We start from the raw sequence: 23,982 nt of genomic DNA, 5'->3' as shown, positions 1-23,982 counted from the left end.
CCGGGACATGTACCAGTTCATAAAATATATATGTGCAGAGTGAATTTAAAACCACTGCATTCGCTCTGATCAAATTCACGCATTCAATGACACATTAACATGCTTGACTAATATTTCTGTTTGACTAAGATTTGAACATGTGACTTGTCTAGCTCTGAAATGTTCCAGAAAATTTCCCAGTACTAACCCAGAAGCTCGGACGAGGATCATCGTCGTGCAGCTGATGGAGGTCCCCTGGTACTGCCGGGGCTTCAAGCACCCAAAAACCAACAATGATGTCCATGCCAGCCTCCTCAACGATGTCGACTCCGCCTTCTGTATTCCCAAGCCAGCTCGCCTCAATGCCTTCAACATCATCTCTCGTCCGTTGTCATTTAGTCTATCCACGTGGCAATTTTTACTTGAACACAAAAAGTCTAGTCCATTCTTTTCAATACATTAGCTCCAGTTTTTCCACTTCCTCTGGGTGGATCACCTGTAAATGAGAAAACCCATTCTAATTAAAAGATCAAATGAAGTATGAACCTAAAAAGGACGCACACTGAATAGTTATTTATAACAACATATACACAGTTCTGCCCGCATTTGTATTTACAGATATGTATGAATTCTAATGTCTAATCATAGTGGAAGAGATGAAATGCCAATATTATTATGGATAAATGATAAGAACAAACAAACGCTAACCGAACTATTCCTAAATAACGAATATGGCTAACCGAAATAACGAATATTGCTAACCGAAATTCCTGAAACGAAATGGAGTAGTCTATAATGCGACTTTTTGGAGATTCCGATCATCCAAAAAATACATTATTCCAGCCAACCACCCAACCAGCCTTTTCCTCTCCATCTCCGTCACCTCGCTGGAAAGTCAACTCCGTTACCTCCGTCGACGTCACCTTGCACGCCCACTGCCAAATTTACCAGCCCCGCCAACCCCGCGTACAAGCGTATTGCGCCAACTCGATTTGAAAATTTCAGCCGAACCAGAGCATCCCCTGCTACCCCGCCCTTGCCAGAGCAGAACCACCGACTGAGCGAACCCCGTCTTTATTTCCCGTCTGCTATCATCGACTGAGTCAGCTGTGAGTGCGTCTGGATGAAGTTTTCTTCTTCGGGGCTGCAATTTCTTGTGGAATAAAAAATGACAACTTCAGAAATCAATTTTGTCTGAAAACTGCAAGCATGATCGACTTCTTGCATGGTCAGTATCTTGCATGGCCAAGAATGTTTGCGAGTTTGAAGGAACCACGTAAGATCACCCTCATAGAAAACCTACTGAGACCAAAAAGCTGCCATGATTCTGTTATTGGCCTTGTGTTTAATACTTGATTGATCGATCTTGAATCTTCGCCATATGATATGACAATTAGTTAACAGAAGTGGGTGAGGGCTCTGGTGATGGGCTCCATGGAATGGCATGAAGTGGGTGAGGGCTCTGATGAGGGGCTGCATGGCATGGCACCTAAAAAGGGCTCATCACAATTCAGGGGAAACTTCATTTGTTGTCTGCTAGCGATGATATTCATTGTTATAGGGGTGTTGATTCTCTTCTTGACCGTGTTGAAGGCCACCTCCCCAGCAATTACTTTAACTGGAGTGCAGGTACAAAGCCTCTACATCTCAGACTATTCAGATTTGGAGCACAGCAGAATCAATATCACCATCTCAGTGTTTGTTGCAGTCAAGAACCCAAACATTGCAACCCTCAATTACACGCACAGAAGCAATATCGAGTTGTTTTACTATGGCAACCAGATTGCATCCATGTACATACCGCAGGGGCAAATTATGAGTGGGGAAACGCAGCACTTGTCTGCAACTATTGTGGTTGGCCCATTTTCTCTCCTTCCCCGTAATTCAAATCCTAGTGATATTAACCCTCTTGAACCTGACTCCAGTATTCTTGTTGTACCAATAGGCTGCAAAATACATGTCCAAGGTCGTATAAAGATTCTGAATGCTCTTGCTCACCGTGTTCAGGCGTCCATCGTTTGTAATATCGACATTAATGGTCACAATGGTGGATCTGTTTATAGCTTTCAGTGTTCACGAGTTGGATAATATTGGTTAATGAAATGTGTTGGATTCATTTGGAATTTAGACCCAGTTTATCGCACTTACCATTTGTCTGGTTTTTAGAACGAATTTATTGCTGTGTGTCCTGTTTTATACTTCTTTATGCTGGTTTTACAGAAGAAATAGACAGGCTAGAATTATTCAATGAAAGGCATGTATGCCATAGTTGATGACCTAAATCGCAGCTTTTGTCTTCAAAAAAACCACCGGAGAAACCATTATGAGGTAATTTAGTTAGGAAATAACTAAATTACAGTGTGTGTTTTTTTCCTAAACATCTTTTCAAAAGAATGCACTGCTTTTTAAAAATTTATGCTGATTATGAATTCTATTCTATTTAGTTTAACAGTGAATTTTCTCTTAAGAAATCACAATTTCATTATGAATTCTATGTCATAACCTTAATTAAAGAAGGGAAAAGAATTTCAGAGTCTCGTAAGTTTGAATCTGGGTTGAATGACGTTCCGTTTCGACTCTCAACTACTAGGTTATTGAATTTTCGCTTGTGAATTACATAGCATTGGGCCAACTTATAATTCGGAGTCGTCCAGGTTTGAATTGAGCCGTGACATTCAAACAGACAAAAAGGAATGCATTATTAACATTAACATTTTCTATTTTTTGTCATTACAAGTGCAGTATTTTCTTTTTTTTTGGATCAATAAAAGGATTTACTAGTTTTTTGCTTGATTCAATACATGTTACATAAAAGGCTCCCTCTGCAAATTTGCCAAAATGATTCTTAGGATACTGTAGCCTACATCAAATTACTTCACATGTAGACAGCTACATTTTCCTGTCTAAGAGCTAGCTTGCAACACCATTGTTTTTAGGGTTCTTTTATTTGAAGAAACTTTTGGGTTATCCTTCTTTCAAAAATTAATGCTAAAATTCCCTTCAATTTCTTCATGTGAAAGGCCCTTTGTTTCAGGCATAGCACTCGGTACTCCCATGCTTCTGAAGGACTCTTAAAAAATTTGCACAGCTTCTTCAGAGAGGAAAGATGGTAGCAATTCAAACCGGTGCCCTGGATATTCAGAGAGTCCGACAATGAATTCATTCAACAATAGAGCTACATAAACTTGCACAGGCAGTATTAACATTCTCAAAATATTACTGAGAACGCTTTCCATTTCAGAATACAATGGCAACACACAAACTAGAGGAGTAAGCGATGAAATGAACATGTTTTCTTTCTCCCTCTATTTGTACTAACAATGGCACCAGCTCACTGAGCTAGGATATGAATGATGTCATTGAATGATTTATTAAAAGAACAGATGTATCTGCATAAATAATGTTGGCAGCAAATGTAATTACAAAATTGGAAGGAATAATATGGCGGTTTTGGCTGGCAAACACATAATATATGATGTGGACTAGATAATGTAAAATTGATTGTTCATCAATTCAGTAACAGGGTCACAAAATATGGCTACAGCATGTTAAACGAAAGTCATGCCAGCATCTAATATGATAGCTGCAACCAAAGAATACCTATTATCTCCCTGACAGAGATGTCCCTTCCCTGAAGTTCTTAAGGGTAATAAATAATGCACAGCAGCTTTCATCCTCTCTGCAGTGTAGTCGATCCACTAGCTTCCCACCAATAGCTTTGATCGGGAGATATCATTCACATTAGCTTGCTCCATCGATCCAGAAAAACTGGTGGTGTGTTCCAACAGAGAATGGCTGTCAAAGCTTTCCAAACTTGAACATTTGCAAGTGAAATAGAAGATGCATTTGCAAGTGAAATAGAAGATGCAGCTCATCATGGCATCAATAAGCACCACAAAAGTATACATGATGATCAAAAGAGGACCCTCCCACATCCTGGAATACACATCACCATAATTCAAAAACTTCACTCTATATTCATAGAGGCTTTCCACAAAAGCAGTCCCAATAGCTATTCCCAGGATTATCATGAGACCCACTATTACAAGATACTTTTTTCTATGTGGTTCATTTGCCAAGTTTTATAAGTTTGAAACACAAAAGCCTCTTGTGAATTGCAGGTTCTCGCTTGTGAAGGGGGTTGTAATTTAATAGCAGAGACTGAATTCAATGTGTCCTCCTCCATATCTTTAACCATGGAATCCATTGACTTGTTCATGTTATTATTTTCTTTAGGCCCTGCAGCGCAGTCACTCATAAACTAACTCATCAAGTGGCCAATATAAAGTCTATGTCAACAGAAGACCATATATATATATATATATACACACACAGCGAGATTCTTGCAGGAGTGACTGAATATTAAGGAATATGCAGTGAATAGAGGATCAGGGAAGGAGTGACTGAATTTTAAGGAATATGCAGTGAATAGAGGATCAGGGAGACTATGAAAAGAAAGAAACTAACTACTTCTAAAATGACCAGGCAAACCTCTTAGAATATCACAATTCATAATGCTAAGCAAACTTCTTGGAACCATAATAGAAGTGGAAAAACCATAACTGTGTTCTTGAAAATTAGGAGCACATAATCAGACAACCATTAGTCAAGAAATTATCTATTAGACACTGTAAGTACCACCATCCAGCACAGAAATTGCTATCTGGAACCAACGGCTGAATCTAAACAAGATAAAACTTGTATTCTGAACCCATAATAAATTGCAGCAAAACAAAAATGCAGTTATAAACTCTTCCAAATAAAAATTGTGTATAGTTTGATCAAATATTCAACATCTGCATAATAGAGTTTTTTAAGACTGCAATTCTAATACACTATAACCCTTGACAGCTATAATGAAAGTTCAAAATAAGATCAAGTTATGGTATTCATGCTTTGGTAAAGACCTACCAGTCCTCTGATTATTTTAAACCCTTTATCAGATACTGTGCCCTCTAATGTTCCTTTCTATTGACTAAGGAGGTTAATCACTGAAAGCTCTAGTTTGTTAATATTGCATTTTCTAACACAGAGCATGCTAAGGAATCCCGTCACAAGTATTTACCATGTGTGAGATGAACTAGAACCAACTATTAGTGCATGGAAACCATTAATATGATTTATATATTAAGCAATGAGAGGTCATTGAAAAGACGTTAAAATATTTAAAACAATCCTGTTAATGCTTGAGAGCATATAACAAAGAAGTTGATCCATCACTCAAAAGTTCCTTCAACTAGTTTTCACTTTTTTTGAAGCCAAGAAACACCCAAGCCCAAACAAGGGGAATATGGATAGGAACCTTTGTACCATACCTTGAACAAGTCATTGTGGGAGGATCACCAAATCAAATATCAACAATTTTAGATGTACCTATTTGAATGCTTAATTTTGATTTCCTAAGTCTTGCTGTCTTACATTTTCTTTGTGTTCATCTTCATCGATGTCATTGTCTACTTTTGGAAACTATTTTAAACAATTGAACGCACATGCTTTCCCTTTTATCAAATAACACCTAGAATGTTTCTTGTGCTAAACCAATTGCTTTGAGCTCAATTATTTAACACAGGTTCTGCTTTGCAGAACACTTTCCAACAACTTGTTTTAGTATAGACACATGAATTTTATTTTAGAAAATACCAAAAAAAAACTACATCCTAAAGAAATATGACCACTGATATTATATGTTTATACGATTCTAGCCATTTTGATATTTTGTCAAAGTGTTGGTTTGCATACTGTTGTAGGTGACTGTTTGAGCTTTTATCTGCAAATAGGAAGGTACAATGAACATATATGCCAAAGAGACTTCAATATAAGACAAATAACATAAAATCCATATGGTAGCAATATTTTGAACATGCCAAGATCACTTTTATTAAAGATGACAATACACATACCACTGATAACCCATGGGGCAGCCAACAATTGTGGGATAGATTGAGAAATATCAGCGAGCAAATAAGAGATATATGACTACATATAAGTGTTGCTTTAATTAAGATAAAATATCAATAGTATCAGCACCTTCCACATGGACAATGCATACATAGGAGTATGCATATGTCACCTTCAAATGTTTGAATCTGCCCAGAAATTATGTACAGGTCCAGCAACTCGTTTTAGTATAGACACGTGAATTTTATTTTAGAAAATACCACAGAAGAACTCCATTTTGAAGAAATATGAGCATGCACAGCAATAACCATTAACAAATGTATTGGTAAAGTTGATTTATTTTTAAACCAAAAATAAAAACAAGTGTTGTCAAAGAGACACATCTTCAAGTCTACATATACCATACATATCAGCTACTTCCCTTTTATATAAGAAGTGCTTCAGGTGCAAGAGGCATTGCAGTCTTTGTTGTATATAATGATTTATTGCATTCTGTCATGTGAAATTGTCATTATAAAAAAAAGTGTTGGAAATTACCCAATGAAGAAAGAGAAAACAAGCTCATAATCAAATATGAAAGTACTTGATTATTGGACCATTGAACACTTTATTTATATAGAAAAGATGAAGTACATGTACATACTTGCAACTTATCACAAGTTGGAACAATTTCAAACCCTAGCCAGTGAAACCAAGAAAACCCTAACAACCAACTCCTCATATATAAGAATCACACCTAACAAAAGCTGGTCACTACACCAAGAATCCTCAACAACCTAGCATCATCAACTGCAATGACATTCATGACACGAATGCTGGTATATGGGAGATTAAAGAAGAAGAAGCTGGATTTTCTCTGACAACTTGTTGGAGAAGCCTACAAGTTGGTTAACCTTTATGTCTTTTCCTCAGCCCTGCTGGTTTATTCTATGTCCTGGGTCAATATGCAAACATTTAGACACCATATTAACAACGGCAACAACAACCACTACACAATTTAAGAGCAAACTAAGAGCATAAACATGGAAACAAACCTGGAAAATCACCAATTTGGGTGTTGTCAATGAGCCAATCTTGTTCGGATGGAGGTTGATCCATTGAAGAAGTTTTTGTATCTGTAAGATAACAATGCAATTTCCATCAGACCAAATAATATCATGTGAATTAATACATGGATCAAAATACAAACTATATCAATTAGGGATCCCATTAAATGCACCTTGACTCATGTGATCAATAGAGCAATGGTTCTTCTGTCTACATGCTTCAAGTGAAGGCACAATATGGGGATGGTGCACCCCTGCAAATATTCAAAAACCACATTAACAACATCAACAACAACCAGTGCACACAGATAAGAGAAAAGGCATAACAACAAACCTGGAAAATGACCAATTTGGGTGTTGTCAATGAGCCAATCATCTTCGGATGGAGGGAGATCCATTGAAGAAGCTATTGTATATGTAACATAACAATGTAATTTCCATCAGAGCAAATAATATGATGTTAATTTATAGAGGCATCAGAATACAAACTACATCAATTAGGTGTCTTGTCAAATGCACCTTGACTGATGTGATAAATAGAGGGATGATGCTTCTGTCTATGTGCTTCAAGTGAAGGTATATTATTGGGATGGTGCACCCCTACAAACATTCAAACACTGCATTAACAACATCAACAACAACCAGTGCACACAGATAAGAGAAATGACATAGCAACAAACCTGGAAAATGACCAATTTGGGTGTTGTCAATGAGCCAATCATGTTTGGATGGAGGGCGATCCATTGAAGAAGATGTTGTATCTGTAAGATAACAATGTAATTTCCATCAGAGCAAATAATATGATGCTAATTTATAGAGGCATCAGAATATAGACTACATCATTAGGTGTCCCATCAAATTCACCTTGACTCATGTGATAAATAGAGTGATGGTTCTTCTGTCTACGTGCTTCAAGTGAAGGCACAATATTTGGATAGTGCACCCCTGCAAACATTCAAACACTACATTAACTACATCAACAACAACCAATGCACATAGTTAAGAGAAAACACATATCATATAATCTCTCTATAGAACTTACTTGGGACAATAGAGGATGCATTGTTAGAGCGAGGACGACCACGCTTGTTAAGGTGTTGAAATTGAAATGGTTCATCTTCAGATGCAGGGACATTCAAATCAATATCCAAGCTGGCATTTTTTTTGCTTCTTTTATTTTTCTTATTAGGACTAAGGAAACTCTTCTTCCTCTTTAAAGATGACTCATAGGCACCTAACCCAAGGGTGAAGTCATAATCCATAATATGAAGATCATTAACATCATCCACAAATTTTTTAGCCAAATCAATTAATTGTTTTGTCTTACTCACAGTAGAAGGAGGACTATTCCGAAACAGGTCTAGATAGCCAAACAACTCCTTTCTCAACAAATTAAGGTCTTCAACATTTTCATCATCCAAAATAGTTGTGCTAGTATCTGCATCAAGGTTTGGTGCCTCAATACTTATCTCAGGAGGGGAATTCAATGTATTAGGTGTGGTATCAAGATCCAATAAAGGGTTTGAATCCATTAAGGAGGAATGTAACCAATCTACCTTTATGGCATGCTTGCAAATGTTTCCACGAATAGACCATGGGCAAGCACAAGTGATAAAATTTGTGCGATTCCATATGATAAGATATTGCTTATTAGGTTTACTTTGACTTCTCACCCAATAAGCGTGAGATATGCTCTCATGAGGCCTACAATCACTGTCTGGAATTCTTCTAGCCTTTTCCATTGATGATTCAAGCTGCTTCTCTTTCTTGTGGTTGTTCAAATATCCTTCTTTTTTTCAAAATTTCCTTGAATCGATAACATGGCTCAACATTTTTTATTAGAGTATAGAATAGCCAATCCATCCTACGAGAACATTTCTTTCATCTATCACATATAAAGGTTGTCTTGAGATAACCGTGGTATGACTCCACATCATTATTTGTCTCCTGATTTGCATGAGGAAAATCTCGGCAACCTTTAACCCACATCCCTACATGTAAAATTTGAACTAGTAAATATATCTTGTCGTTATAAAATAAAAAATGTATGAACTAAAAAAAATAGTATGCGAACTTACGCATCTTTTCACCAGCAACCCAATTCCTGTGGAAATAGTCCAAAAACTTCTCCTCGGTTGCAAATTTGGTGAAAAAACCATTGATTGCATTATCCACTTCATCATTAGAAACATTTTTCATGATATAACCAAGTTCATTGAACATCTCTTTTGCTTTTTCTAAACTGCTGGCCAACCGATTAACATTCTTTAGCCATGCCCTCCTTACATGCCAAATACACAAGATCACTTCACATCTGGTGATTCTCCTGCCAAACTTAATTCATTTTAAGTGAGAAATATTTAGAACGAATGCAACTTGCAATGTCAAATAAGAATATTGATGTTACCTCAAAGCAATGATTTCAGCCAATGCATCATGAACCATAAAGGCATTGACCTTCCAGTCAGGACGAAGCTGAAAACACCTATGCATGAGGTGCTCCAGCCATACCGCTATATCTTGTGATGTATTACGTGACATCACCACCCATGCGACTGGAACCCCACTTTGTTGCTCATCAAACACTGCAAGCGTGTACAACTGATACTGTCATATTAAAAAAAATGAAGTTAATTTTAAGTCAATAATCATATTGAATCATTATAACCAAGATGATTCATTAAGGCTATCATTGCAAATATACTCACTCCATATTTATTTGTACTGAATGTTGAGTCCATAGCTATCAAGCTATTATGGGATAACTTGACCATAGTTTCCAACATCCATTTTGTTTGTATTCCAGCGATAAAAGGGATCTCTCCACCATTGGGTTTATGATAGAAGAAGAAATCATTATGGTGTTTTTCATACCAGAGATTCACACTCATTTCGTCTTTGCTATGCAGTTGGTAATTTTCTTTTGTCAGACGATTATAGATGTTTACAACATCTTTTCTGCGTAAGAAAAAATCCCTAACCTGAGCTGTGGGATGTATGTCAACATATTTCTTAATATGCATTTTACAAACAGAGTCAATTGGCACTTGAAGGAAAAAACAACTTTCTAAATAAGAAATCATGTCTCTTGAAAGTCTTGGCTTCCTCTGAGGACCATCATCACCAAAAGTGTCGTGTTTGCCATGACAAGGCCATCCTTGCCCATCTTCATGATCATACATGTTTTATGTTATTATTGCAACATCAGGATCTTGAACCATGATCTTTATAATAAAATGGCATTGGCAACCCCTCTTTTTGACAATTGAACGCCTTGGTTTGGTTTTCCATTCTTCTCTCTTGTCCTCTGGGCCATATGAGCAAGTATAACTACAAAATAAATTTTGAAATGTCAACACATATGACAAATGATAAAGCATTGTTAATATCAACATGTAAAGAAGGCTTTTCTAAAATACTTACAGTTCCCATAGTAAGGCAGCACTAGGCCTTGAGCTTGGAGTTTTGCTTTTTCGACGCTGGAAGGAACATGGAGCATCTGGATTCGATTCCTCTCCTTGAATAAAATCATTAATTCTTAGTTTAGGAATTTTTGCAACGCGGTCAATATTCATGTTCGTCTTGTATACTTCAGACCAAACTAAATCTTTACTAGAAAATATGACTTTCTCTTTAGGGTCTTGCACCTCAAGGCCCATAATAGTCTTCCATTTCTTTTCCATGTTGTCTCAATGTCTGCAAAAAAATGTGGACCAACCAATTGCCAACAATGGACCAACTAACATCATCAACTTGATGTCAAATTGGTACCTGATGCCCGCAGAATCTGATACCACGTGATTTTTATGGTCAACTTGATGTCAGATTGGTACCTGATGCCCGCAGAATCTGATACCATGGGATTTTTATGGTCACAACTTGCAGATACATTCATAGCGTGGAATGTGGGAACCACAGTAGCTTCAGCTTTCAAGGAAATGTACTAGAAGCTAACATTAACATGAGACATAGAACTTCGCATTAACATGAAGTTCTATGTGCTGCTTCTTCTGCAATTGACAACAAAGTCTACCATACCGTACACACCAAGGTAATACCCAATACTAATAAGTGGCAATGCTCCTCTTCTCTATGTTCTCTACCAGAATATAAAACACACATTTCCTGATATTTTATGATATTGCAGGTATCTGATCTTGAAAGTTTCAGAATCGACACCCTCGAACAGAGACTTTGGAATTTGATAAGGATCACCACATACAATATGAGAATTTAAAGAACGTTGAAGCTGGTCGAGCCTAAAATATATTGTCGCAGAAGTGAATTTTATTTTAAGGCCTGACAAGCTTATATTTATATGCATGTATCATTTATCACAAACTTTAGATGTGCTTGGCTGCTAAACTGAATGACAGATTTCTTAGAAACGCATATGGAGTGAAAGTTGAAACGATTACAAGAAACTGTTATTAAAGACGGGGTTCGCTCAGTCGGTGGTTCTGCTCTGGCAAGGGCGGGGTAGCAGGGGATGCTCCGGTTCGGCTGAAATTTTCAAATCGAGTTGGCACAATACGCTTGTACGCGGGGTTGGCGGGGTTGGTAAATTTGGTAGTCGGCGTGCGAGGTGACGGTGACGGAGGTAACGGAGTTGACTTTCCAGCGAGGTGACGGAGACGGAGAGGAAAAGGCCGGTTGGGTGGTTGGCCGGAATAATGCACTTTTTGGATGATCGGAATCTCCAAAAAGTCGCATTATAGACTACTCCAAACGAAATTGCACATGAAATCAGGAAATACATGTCCTGCATCCTCTAAACACTCTTTTGAAACTAAATTGCCCATTTGAAATCATGGAAAATAATTATTGATTCATCCAAATGGGATGTAACTAATCATGCCTCATTATCTGCAGCCAACAAAAAATAACGATTATGCATTGATATGATATGAGAAAAAAAAATAGAGTACACCACTCAGATGATGGGAATTCTTATCTCAGAAATTCATAGTAACAGAGTACATGCTGTGTTCTGCATTGACATTGACAGCACCATTTAAGCATTATTTTTATATGAAATCTACAATCAAATTAAGTTGTTATAACAATTATTAGAATTCACCATTAACCATTTCTGCACCTTGAAACTGATATTCCTGGCAGAAAAATTGTTGGCCAGCACTGTGACAGAAGCGCTGTGGTATGTACGCAGCTGCTGCCCCGTTGGGTCCAGGTCGCTGGCTCTGTTGTGCCATTCAATTATCTTGAATTCCTTCCCTGCACCTTGAAATGTAATGTATGGCTTTGTTGCAGGAATCTGTTTGCCTATTTTCCAGTTCCATGTTCACCCTTGAAGTATTTTCCAGTTCCATGTTCACCCTTCCTTGAAATTTGAAATTTTCTGGAAGAGGGTGAAGTTTACCAGTGGAAAGCTCAAGTTTATGTGAAGTTTTCACTTACGTACGAGACGGAGCATGTTAGCCATCTGGAGCCTATTCCGTGAAATGAGTTACGAAGCCAACCCTAATGAGTGACAGGTCTTAGATTTAGGGTTCTCCAAATGTAAGGCTAGGATCCAAATGTAAGGTTAGGATCGTCGTATAGTTTTCATTGAAGATTCCCAAGATGAAAACAAAACCCTGCAACTTAGCAACTTAGCATATGTTAAAAGGGACGATTACATATGAAAACAAAAGATTCCCAAGATGAAAACAAAACCCTGCAACTTAGCAACTTAGCATATGTTAAAAGGGACGATTACATATGAAAACGAAACCCTGCAATAAGACCTCCGTAACAAAACTTTGGATAAAATTTTTGTTTGACCAAATGTTTTTTAAAATAAAAACATTGGGTAAATAGATCAGTCCACCCAAATTAATATGATACTCCAAAAACTTTGGATAAAGGCCAAACTTCGCTTAAAAGCAAGTTCGACGTCGGCAATAAGACCCCAAAGCTGAATGGCCAATGAAAACCATCGAAAAATATTTAAATGATTTTAAAAATTCACTTTTTGCGTAAAACTTTGGTTAAAGTATTGAATAGCGGTTGATATTTAAAAAGTCAAACGAAACTAATTCGTAGTCAAAGCGATATCTATATACCTGCTTCGGCAGGTATAATAAAATGGTTTTAAAATATTGTAATATTTACTATTAAAAATAAAAGAGATAATATTGGTTGCATGATTTGAATATTGATTTTAGGATTTTATTTTTAATGATATTGATGGTTAAAGTTATTGTTTATGAAATGTTGTAATTTTGAGCCACAAAATTATGTTATTGATAGCACCACTCTTCAATTTAGGGGTTATTCTAAGATTTTGGTTGTAATGATTAGTAATTAAAACCTTGAATTAACCTAAGTTTTAATTTAAAACCCCTCCCTAACGCCACTTTTCAATTCAAGAAGTAACTGAAAGTTTTTGTTAGCAACATTATGTGATTTTAAGATTATGATTGCAAAAGGTTAATAATGTCTCTGTTCCCTCCATCTACCAAAACAAAAGAAAAAGAGAATATTATTTACAACATTGTTTTCAATCTCAAGATTTCTTTCATGTTTTTTTGATGTAAAAACATGATTTTTGTATGTTTAAGACCTCCTATCTTGAGATCACCATTTTCTTCAAATATGTGATTATGCTAACACTCTTAATTTCAAAGGAAAGCAATTAGATTGATAAGTATCTCAATGGTGCTAGGAAACATATTTTTGACGTGTCATATTTCACTAAGGCCATTTGTGAAACAACGTGTGATGGCAACATATTTTAGGTTATGAAGAAATTCATATGCACGTGATTATAATCTCCAAATCCATCATTCTCAAATGAATTTATTGACAATGAGCCATGGTAGTTGTGTTCCATAAAAAGCCATCCATACAAAATGATGTATCATTGTTTTTATCACCAACATACGAGGACTTATTGGTATTAGAATCATTCTCAATGGGTGATTCAACAAGAAGCGAGGATGTCATGGGGGTTATTACAAGTGCTCTTTGTATGATTCTTGTTTCTTTTATTCTTTTAGGAGTCTTATTTCACACCAACATCGTGGAAAGGTGCATTTGGAGAGAATAAATAAATCCCTTGTCATTAGACCCCTAAAAATTGAGCATTGGTAAGTGCCACAAAAGAAATAATATAAGGATTCAATATTACAAATTAATTAATTATTGTGATAATAGGCAACTTTCACACCGAGAATTTATTTTTTTAATGGAGATAAGAGTGTTACATTTGAGAAAAATAAATAGTTTAGTAGAGACTTTTCTCTAATACTTGAGTTAAAGCAAAAACTGATCCTAAAATAAAACTTCTACAAAAATATTTGTAAAAATACTCCATTTTATTACTCTTAACCATAAAACACATACTCCATATTGAAACTCAAAAACCAATGTGCCCATCATGACTTAATTTTTTTTTAAGAAAGAAGCCAAATATTACTCACTAATATAAAATCTTTATAAACAAACCTAAAAAATATCATTTATCATTTAAGAAAAACTGGGAGAAAAAATATTTCTCAATTAAAATACAAAAAAGATTAGATTAAAATTTCCAAATGTGACATCAACTCGACAACAAAGAAATCCAAAATATATAGATTCCTTCTTTACGTTCTTCATATAATGTTTCCACCTTTTCTTTTTTCTCATCCTTTTCACTATTTCTAAAAACAAATAGGAAAAATTAAGAGAATGAAAATAAGAGGAGAGAGAATAAAATTAAACGTATTTTGATTGTTTCGCAGATATATAGTGAATTACACTCTCCTTGTGATTCCTCTTCCACTAAATTGAAGGTTAAAGTTTTCATTTTCACAATCCCCATACTGGTGGGGATATTTTTATTTTCAATATTACAAATTAATTAATTATTGTGATAATATGCAACTTTCACACCAAGAATTTATTTTTTTAATGGAGATAAGAGTGTTACATTTGAGAAAAATAATTTAGTAGAGACTTTTCTCTAATACTTGAGTTAAAGCAAAAACTGATCCTAAAATAAAACTTCTACAAAAATATTTGTAAAAATACTCCTTTTTATTACTCTTAACCATAAAAAACATACTCCATACTGAAACTAAAAAACTAACGTGCCTATCAATATAAATATACCATGACTTAATTTTTTTTAAGAAAGAAGCCAAATATTACTCACTAATATAAAATCTTTATAAACAAATCTAAAAAATATCATTTAAGAAAAATTGAGAGAAAAAAACATTTCTCAATTAAATCAAAATTTCCAAATGTGACATCAACTCGACAACAAAGAAATCCAAAATATATAGATTTCTTCTTTAAATTCTTCATGTAATGTTTCCACCTTTTCTTTTTTCTCATCCTTTTCAGAAATATTCACTATTTCTAAAAACAAATAGAAAAATTAAAAAAAATGAAAATAAGATGAAAGAGAATAAAATTAAACATATTTTGATTGTTTCCCAAATATTAGTAAATTACACTCGTAATGCCTCTGAAGGTTAGAGTTTTCATTTTCACTATCCCCAAACTGGTGGGGATATTTTTATTTTCAATATGGCAAGAAGATATATTTAATGGGTTGTGGGATTATAATGTTAATGCTAGAGTTACCTGGAAAAATTAATCTCTTCATATATGTACTCATGTTTTAATTTAATTAAAATTTGTTTACATATTTATTGATATGCGATAAACAAGTTATGTACATTTGTGCATTTTGGTAGATTTGATACATAATCTCATTATGTTTTATAACTGGTTTATATTTTTATTTGGGGTTTTTAATAAAAATGTATATTTATGTATTTTTAACAAAATATATGATGAAGATTTTAAGAATCTCTAAAAATATCTATATGAAATAAGTGAATGAATTTACATAATATATGAGAAAATTTGAAACATCGTATTAATGATATGATATTTATATATAAAATTTTGAAAAAAATATTAATTAATTATAAAATTTTGTAAAGTTTTGGTGATTTTTTCATTGAATTATAAAATCTCTTAAAGTTTTAGGGAATTTTTCACTAAACTATAAAATGATGTAAAGTTATGGTGAATTTTTTGGTAATTTATACAACCATATAAATAACATGAAAAAAATTAATCAATGAAATTGACTCATTTTCCATATTTGTAAAAAGAAACATAATGCGCCCCTCATCAAGACAATATTGCAAGCATCATGGGTTGAATTTGCTAGGGTTCTTACTATACACCCTTGTAAATCCCTCTTTTTTCTTTTGATCATTTTCACCACGAGGTTCCTATATGTATTGATTTTTTCTCTCAAGCTCATGAGACATTAATGTTTTCTATCCTACTTCTATTATGGATTTGTCATTATTGGTTTTTTCGATTATGAAAGGACTCCACAAGTGCATAATGGCGAGAATTTATGGAAAATTTTAGGGGCTAATGTTCGCCCAGTGGGCTAATTTTCCATGATTTTTCCACAAAAAAGATTCGCCAATTTCCAATTTTATAAAAGACGATTCGCCCAAATTTTAGAATATAAAATTATTTTACCTTAAAAATCGCCAACATTATAGAGAGACTATATATAAAATAATTATAAATTTGATTAATTTTACAAATATATCAATAAACATTTATAATTTGCATATTAGGGATTAGTGAGATTCGCCAATGTTTTAAACTTCAAGAAAATTTTCCATCCTTAAAATTTTCCTTGGCGAGAAACTATGGTATTATGTTTGTCTCCAAGTACAATACTTGGATATGGTTTATTTTATTATGTTATATTTGTTGTGTGTGTGTAATGTAACATATTTAAACATGGAGGTGATATAGTTATATGGAAGTGATTTGTTGAATACATATGGAGCATAATACACTAAATCTATTGATTTGAGTTACAAAATGGGTAATGTTGAAACATTTGTTGGCATTGACAAATTTACATATATTGCATTGGAACTTCACTTAAAATATGGAAAAATTCTAGTCACCTTCTTCTCAAATCGCTCATATTCTAGAGTTGCATTTTGAGTCTCTTTGGTCATATGTGTTTTACTTTCTTAACCTTGAAGAAATCATTCCTAATGCTTCCTAGCTTCTGGATTCACATAAATTGGGTTTCAACATTGAATTTAATTGAATTGATATTTTCTATTGCATTTTTAGGTCTTTGATTTCTTTTATTTGTTGTTCAATATTTCCCAAATTAGGGTGCTCATAAATTCTCTGAGCTTGATCCTCTTTAAATGAGTTTCTGAATACTCATGTTGCTTTTAGCCTTTAACATTTTTTTCTTCTCCACGCCTCCCTCTTTGCCTTTCCTCCAAATATTTTGAGTGAGTTGGAAATGTGTACTCTTAAATGAGATTGAACAAAGTTACCAACTTAATATAAATTGTACCGAGTTCTCACTTTTTTATGGGTTACAAAAAATCATCTATTTTTGAAAAGTGTTGATTCATAATGCACCTTTTGTTTTGGAACATATTTTTTGACACTTTAAATTTTCTTATGTATCAAGTATGATTTTTTTTTTTTTTTTTTTTTTAATGTTAGTGATTTTCATGATAATTTCAAAATTTATTGATGCAACATCAACCCTTTTTTTTGGACTTATTTTTGACACTTTAAATTTTATAATGTATTAAGTATGATTTTTATTACTATTAAATAGTGGTTATTTAATAATTTTTGAAGTAGTCTTCTTCTTCTTTTCCCCCGAGATGTTTGTTTTTTAAGTGTTTTTCATCTTTTTCCCCGAGATGTTTGTTTTTTAAGTGTTTTTCAGGTTTGTATTTTTTTTTGTTTTTCTTCTCAATTTTTTTTGCCATGATTTTTTTTTAGTTAATAAAAAGTCAATATTTTAAAGTTAGGATTTTCTACACATTTATGTATCATTAATTAATATTTCAATGTACATCAAATAATTGTTACTAAAAAAATAATACTTTTAAAGATTTGACAAAAAAACACATTTTGAATATAGATATAATAAAAAAATACAAATTTTGGGACTTTTCTTACTAAAAATACATGTCAAATAAATGATTTTTATGGAATTTTATGTCAAAAAATAATAATATTCACATTTTTTTATTCTTCAAAAAATAATGATTCACATAAAAATTAAAATGAAAATCCCATAATAAAATTATTAGACATATAACAACAATAATTAAATACTTATTCTTATCATAAAATCTGCAAGTCAAAACATTAAAGTATAACTAATGAATAACTCTCAAAATTGAGCTTGATTTCCAAGCATAACTTAAATTTAATTAACAATATCCTGTAATCCGTGCTCATCATCTTCAAGAGCTTCATTATATTGCTTTCTTCCATAATATTCTACATCTCAGTTTGGTCATTTTTCTCTTCTGTTGGATCTCTAATGTCTAAAAATCTCCCAAAGTGTCCCTTTCCAATCATGTCATCTAACTGTGGCTAAGGTTCTTTTGCCTTTTGTACCACACATGATTCATTAAAATCCCCTTTCCTAAAACCAACTTCTTGCATTGCATCCGAAAGAACTTAATAATATTAATTCTTTGTTGAATTAAACTGCATTGTAGCGAGTCTTTTTCAATGGCTATGCAATTCTTTCTTTTTTGTAGGCAACATGCTAGTGTTGTACTTAATCATCAAGTACAAAAGAAATAATTAAGTAAATTAGTATAAATACATGAAAATTAAAAAAGAAAATATTGAAATTGATTTTTTATATCATAAAACTTCCTTGAACATGAGAACAAATCCAAAACCGAATCTCCTTCAGTTGAACATAAATCTATAAGATAATAATCAATGCTTATGATTTTTGATAAATGTTAGCTATCTCTTTTTTCTTTTCATCTTTATCATCTTATGTTAGTTTTCTTACAACAACATCATGAACCAATACTTGGCTATCACTCTTTCCATCTACTAGATTCAGAAGAATAGGCTTATAACTATCGTCTTTTGTACAAGATGCAACATGAATGAAATCACTCTCACTTATAATTGGTTGATCTTTGCAACCAATAAGATTTGACTTTTTTTCCTGTAACATGAAATAGCAAAAATTCATAACTTCTACATATATTTTTTTCTTAACATTAATCAAACATTCAACACAGGACCATTAACACAGATGCGGAATAGAAGAATATAGCCAGAGGCTTTGATTTATATTATCAGAACTGATCTTTTACAAAAATATCTTCCTCAGATTGACTGCTAGAGCATTTAGTAGATATGAGTTAGCCGAAGCGTAACAAATCTACAGGCTACCTGGCATACCAACAGACTGAGTCTCAAGATTAAAACAGACTTACAGACTCAAGAGACAAACTAAGAACTGGCCACTTTAGGTTCACACTGGCTTCAAGAACCAATGCGCAGGCTTCTCAATTCTCCTAAAGACTTGAGCTCTTCTCATGATGCAAGCAGTTCAGACTGTAAGTCCGCAGATGCAGAGCAGGAGAAAAGTTCGACTCTCACTTCCCAAAACCCGAATGCCTCTTACTCCGAAGTTCTCATGTATTTATAGATCTTGGAGGGAACAAACATCCGTGAGTGGGCTATGTACAGATTGACAAAATCAAAAGCAAGATGCTTTGAAAAGAACCCAAATCCGGGCATGAGTGGACTACTCATGTTATCTCATCCCTATTCCGATACGGAAAGCCAGAGGCATATGGGGACCGGATTTACTTTATATTTACACAGAGGAGATTCGTACAAGAGAATCCTCGAAAGACTGTGTTAGCGCTTGAAATTTCACCTCAGGCTGAGAAAGGTAAACCTCAAGGCTACATCAAACCATTCAGCCTCGTAGCTAGCCCTACGGGGCAGGAGAAGGCTCTCTCCGGTCAATCTCGGCAGATCTTCAATGGGATGAGATGACCAACAAGGTAACACTGATATTAGGCTAGTAAACTGATTAAAAAGGTTGATTTGGGATTTTTAGGGTTTTTGGTGGCAATTTGAGGAATTGCAATTTTGGGTGCGGGGATTGGACACAGTTTCTGCAGGGGGTTCCTTGGGGCGAGGTAGGATACAACGTTGATGCCTTTAACTGAAATGAATGGTCAGGAATGAAAGATGAGGAGCTAAAGAGAGCAAACAATCACTTTGAATTCTCTTTAGACAGAAGAAAACATTGAAATTAAACAAACTTAAAAGCAGAGCATGGCAAGCATGAATTCTTACTTTAACACTTCATTTGTTTAATGTGCAGAAGTAAAAGAAAGGAAATGAATCACATAACAAGCTTACAAGAACATTGAGAAACACACCATCAACACATGAGTCCACAAGAATCCCAAAGAGGACTGCAAAACCCTAGTCTTCCTTAGCCAAAAATTGCAGAGATACAGTGAAAATATACAATGATAGCTTCTCCCTCAAGAGTCCAACCTTCCAACCCCTGAAAATGATTAAGAAAATACATAATATAGGCAAGCCAACCTCTTCCCTTGCCTCTAGGGGTCGAGCTCATCCTTCTAGGAGCTGTTTCAACTAATTCTAAACTGAGCACTAAAATCTAGGTAGTCAAAACAACTTGCCTCTATAAGCTAGGAAACCAATCCATTCATTAAATATTTACCCTTGACATGAATGAATCTTCTAGAAGTGTTAAACAAGAGTAAAAGTGTCTTAGAGTCACAATAATTACATCAAAGACAATCATATTCAACCCCAAAAAGTCAAACCAAGTCAAACTGTGCTTTTCCGAGCTGTACAGTGAAATCTGGCAAAGTCTGCTCAACGGGTCGCGCCCCTTTGGAGCTCTGTTTGAGGCACTTGCAGGTGTCAGAATTGGGTGCAGGATAGCTCGTTGGAAAGGTCTGTGAGTCTACTTTCCAACCCAACTGGAATTTTTGAATTTGGAGTTCATTTGCCCTGTCAAAAATCAATTCTCCCAAGACAGCTTTCTGCAGTTCAAAAAAGTGGCAGAAAGTCAAATTTTTCATGTATTTTGACCTTCTGGAGGCCCAAAACTCCATAAAAACTCAAGTCCATCCATAGGCATATGTAACTTTGCATGAAAAATCTAGAAATTCTGAGTTTTTGCAAAAAGGAGTTGCCATGACAAAGGGTCTCACCGGGGGTGAGACCCGTTGAGGAGCCAAAACCTGTAAATTTCCAAAAAATGCCAAAATTACCCAAAATTCTCAATTTTTTTTGGGATTTGAGCTGTGGCTAGGCTATTGAGTGCCATGATCTTTGAGTGAAGCCTCAGCCAAGATACGAAGTGGATCGGGCCTCTTTCTCCTTTTTTGTGCCTTGGCCAACCGCCTTGGATCCGGCGATTGTAATTTTGACATTTCTCTAAAACCATGACACCTGTGCAAAAAGTGAAGGAGGTTTTTCTTCTTTGGCATGTTGTGGACAAAAACCTCTCTCAGTTTTCCAAAATTCATCTTTTATTGCTCTGGAACATCATTTGAGTGCGACTTGTCCCGATGTGTGAAACAAGGAATTTTGTCGAAATGGAGCGAAATGAAGGGGATAGGGGGCTTCTAAATTCTTGGGGAAATTTTTGGAAGTAGGGAGGGATGTTAGGAAGCAGGGAAAAGTGGAATCTCAGAGATTGAGTGAGGGGAAGGGGTCCAAAAGGGCAAAACACAGGCCAAACCTAGAAAATTGCCAGGTTGTAGCTAGAAACTAGGGTTTGTGCAAAAATGAGGAATTTGGCGGATCTAAGGGATGGGAAGTGTTTGATAAGGTACTTTAAGGATAGGGGAAGGTGTATGAACATCAGGAAACAAGTTTTGCCGATGATTTGACCATCCAAGAGAAATTGGCTTTCAAAACCCTAGGAGAGGGAAATGACCTTGCCAAGGCACAACTGAAGCATGAACAAGATGTAAAATGACTCATTAGACACTGACATGACCATGAAAACCCTATGAATGATGATAGACTCAGCTGAATGGTGACATGGACCAACATTTTGACAACTTTAGAAGGAGTTAAGGCAAACCCTAGACCTAATGCCTAGTGACCAAATTTTGCTTGAAAACTCTTTGAAATGACAAAATTTGACTTGGAAACTCTGAGACCACTTTGTAAGAGCATATTTGATCACTGGAGGAAGGTTGGGAAGACTGACACTAACATTGGCTCCAATGGGGATGGTAGCTCCTTGGAGGTGCCAAGAACCTTAGACATCTAGGAGAGCAGACCAGTGCTTGCAACCATTGGGCGATGGAGTCATTATTTACACCTTTGACACAAAACTTTGACACATTTATTGAATGAAAACTTGACTGAAAACTGACTGAAACTTAACTGAAGCTTGACTCAAACCGAATCGATGGCAAACTGAAATAACTTGAAAAAACTCACTCAATAGACCAAACACAAATGACTTATGACTGACTTAACTAAAACGAAGAGAAGGGCAGCAGTCCATCAAGATGTGAAATCATGATGACAACCACCGGTGTTTCTTACAAGACTATATACATCAAACTATATCAAAATGCCAATGCAACCAATCAAGCAGATGCCTTCTTGATTGATTCTCCTGATTAGATCTTCTGGTCAACAATACAAACCTATCACTGGGCATCCAAAAACATAGTTGACCATATTCTCCTTCATCACTGAATACTGCAATAAACACTATCACTGCTGGCTGCAACAAATCTGCCATTGGATCCTGGAAAACATGAAGACTTGACATTGCCACCACCTGCTGAAAGAACAAGGTATCCTTTGCTTCAAATTCTGATATGCCTTCATCATGTGCTTTGGAAAGAGTATGTTCCTGGTCCTCAAAAAATTCTGAACAAGTAGATGAGCAGATCTCCTCTTGGAAAAACATTTCAGCACATGAGACATATGAAGAATCTGAAAGGTAATCCTGTATGCTATGATCTTCTGTAGTCTGACAATATGGTAGGTCATCTTCATATGATATCACAACCGGATTATCATCTTTGTGAAGGAAAACATTATCTATTTGCTGATCTACAAGACAATCATCTTTTTCAACAGAGGAAGAAGTTTCCCCAACACTTTTCTGACTATGTGTGCATTGCAAATCTGCTGTAGCTTGGGCTATAACAAGACCTTTCAAAAGCTGATCTATCTCCTCTTCAGACAAAGGAGACAATGCCTTTTGTTCTCTTCTGCTTAAACAGTAATTTTCTTCATACGATAAGGCACTCAAACTATCATTTATTACTGAGCTATTGAAAGGAGATTCATCACTTACTTGCACAAAGATCTCACCTTGCTGTTCATGAACATTTGAATCCAAAACTCTGTCTATGATCTCAATAGTAGAGCTCTCTTTGATGGGCTTCAGCACAAGGTATGATTGGTCATCACAATCTGAATCTAGTTCTAAAGTAGCTGACTGGGCATTATCACAATCTACAATCAGCACTGGACTTACTTGCATACTGCTGTCTTCTGTGGGCAGATCTGAAATGTCATTCTCCCTTTCATCATTTTCAGCCATATGACCATCTTCAGCTTGCTGATCTTGATTCTGCTGCAAAATGTCCTGATCATCTTGATGGGAATTCTCTAAGTTTTCTTTATGCTGCTGAAATGGATTCTCATACAGAGCCTCCATGATCTCAACATCCATAAAATTATCATCTTCATAAAACTTCTCAAGGCTTTCAATAAAACTATAAGCATGCTTGCAACAGTCTTGAACTAAATTCAATGATGGATAAGAGTCCTTATATCTTTCAATGAACATAGCATGAAAATCCTTTAAACAGTAAATACAAGCAGGCGGCAAACTTTCATACCAAGATTGAGCTTCACCTTCCAGAGTGGCCAAGAATATCTTCATCAAGCAATCTTCAGGGAAATCAACCTTCAACTTGCGAATATGCATGTGAAATCTAACTAGATGTAAAGCAGCATCCTTCTTACCATCATCATTAAATGTAGGCAAATTCCTTGACCAATCTACCTTGGGAATCTTATTTGGAAAACCAGGGATGTGATCTCGGCTCAAGGGAGCATATCTTCTTGCGATCCGATCCATCTTGAAAATCTCAAAGCTACTGATCTCTCTGTAGTGAAGTCACCATGAAGCACAGGTTGCTGGATTCTTCAGTGAAAAGAGTCGCCAGGTGAATGATTTCAG

The 23,982-nt window shown here is 35.2% G+C and overlaps 1 protein-coding gene across 1 annotated transcript; it reads right to left on the bottom strand.

The window, feature by feature from the left end:
* Positions 1 to 6,475: 6,475 nt before the first annotated feature.
* LOC149205300 (uncharacterized) lies at positions 6,476 to 7,929 on the bottom strand. The gene is made up of 7 exons (XM_089393443.1): positions 7,788 to 7,929; positions 7,604 to 7,684; positions 7,443 to 7,523; positions 7,258 to 7,329; positions 7,097 to 7,177; positions 6,912 to 6,992; positions 6,476 to 6,811 (listed from the first exon to the last, which is right to left on the bottom strand). Exons 1-7 carry the CDS (start codon positions 7,876 to 7,878, stop codon positions 6,786 to 6,788), a joined length of 513 nt encoding a protein of 170 aa, XP_089249569.1. The 5' UTR covers positions 7,879 to 7,929; the 3' UTR covers positions 6,476 to 6,785.
* Positions 7,930 to 23,982: the final 16,053 nt, after the last annotated feature.

This window comes from Pinus tabuliformis, chromosome 1_2 (genome assembly GCF_031772625.1).
Source record: "Pinus tabuliformis cultivar Carrire ecotype Pingquan chromosome 1_2, CPIR1, whole genome shotgun sequence".
NCBI classification, from domain to species: Eukaryota; Viridiplantae; Streptophyta; class Pinopsida; order Pinales; family Pinaceae; genus Pinus; species Pinus tabuliformis.
The sequence above is the reverse complement of the archived record's forward strand: the minus strand, read 5'-3'. Positions and strand labels throughout refer to the sequence as shown.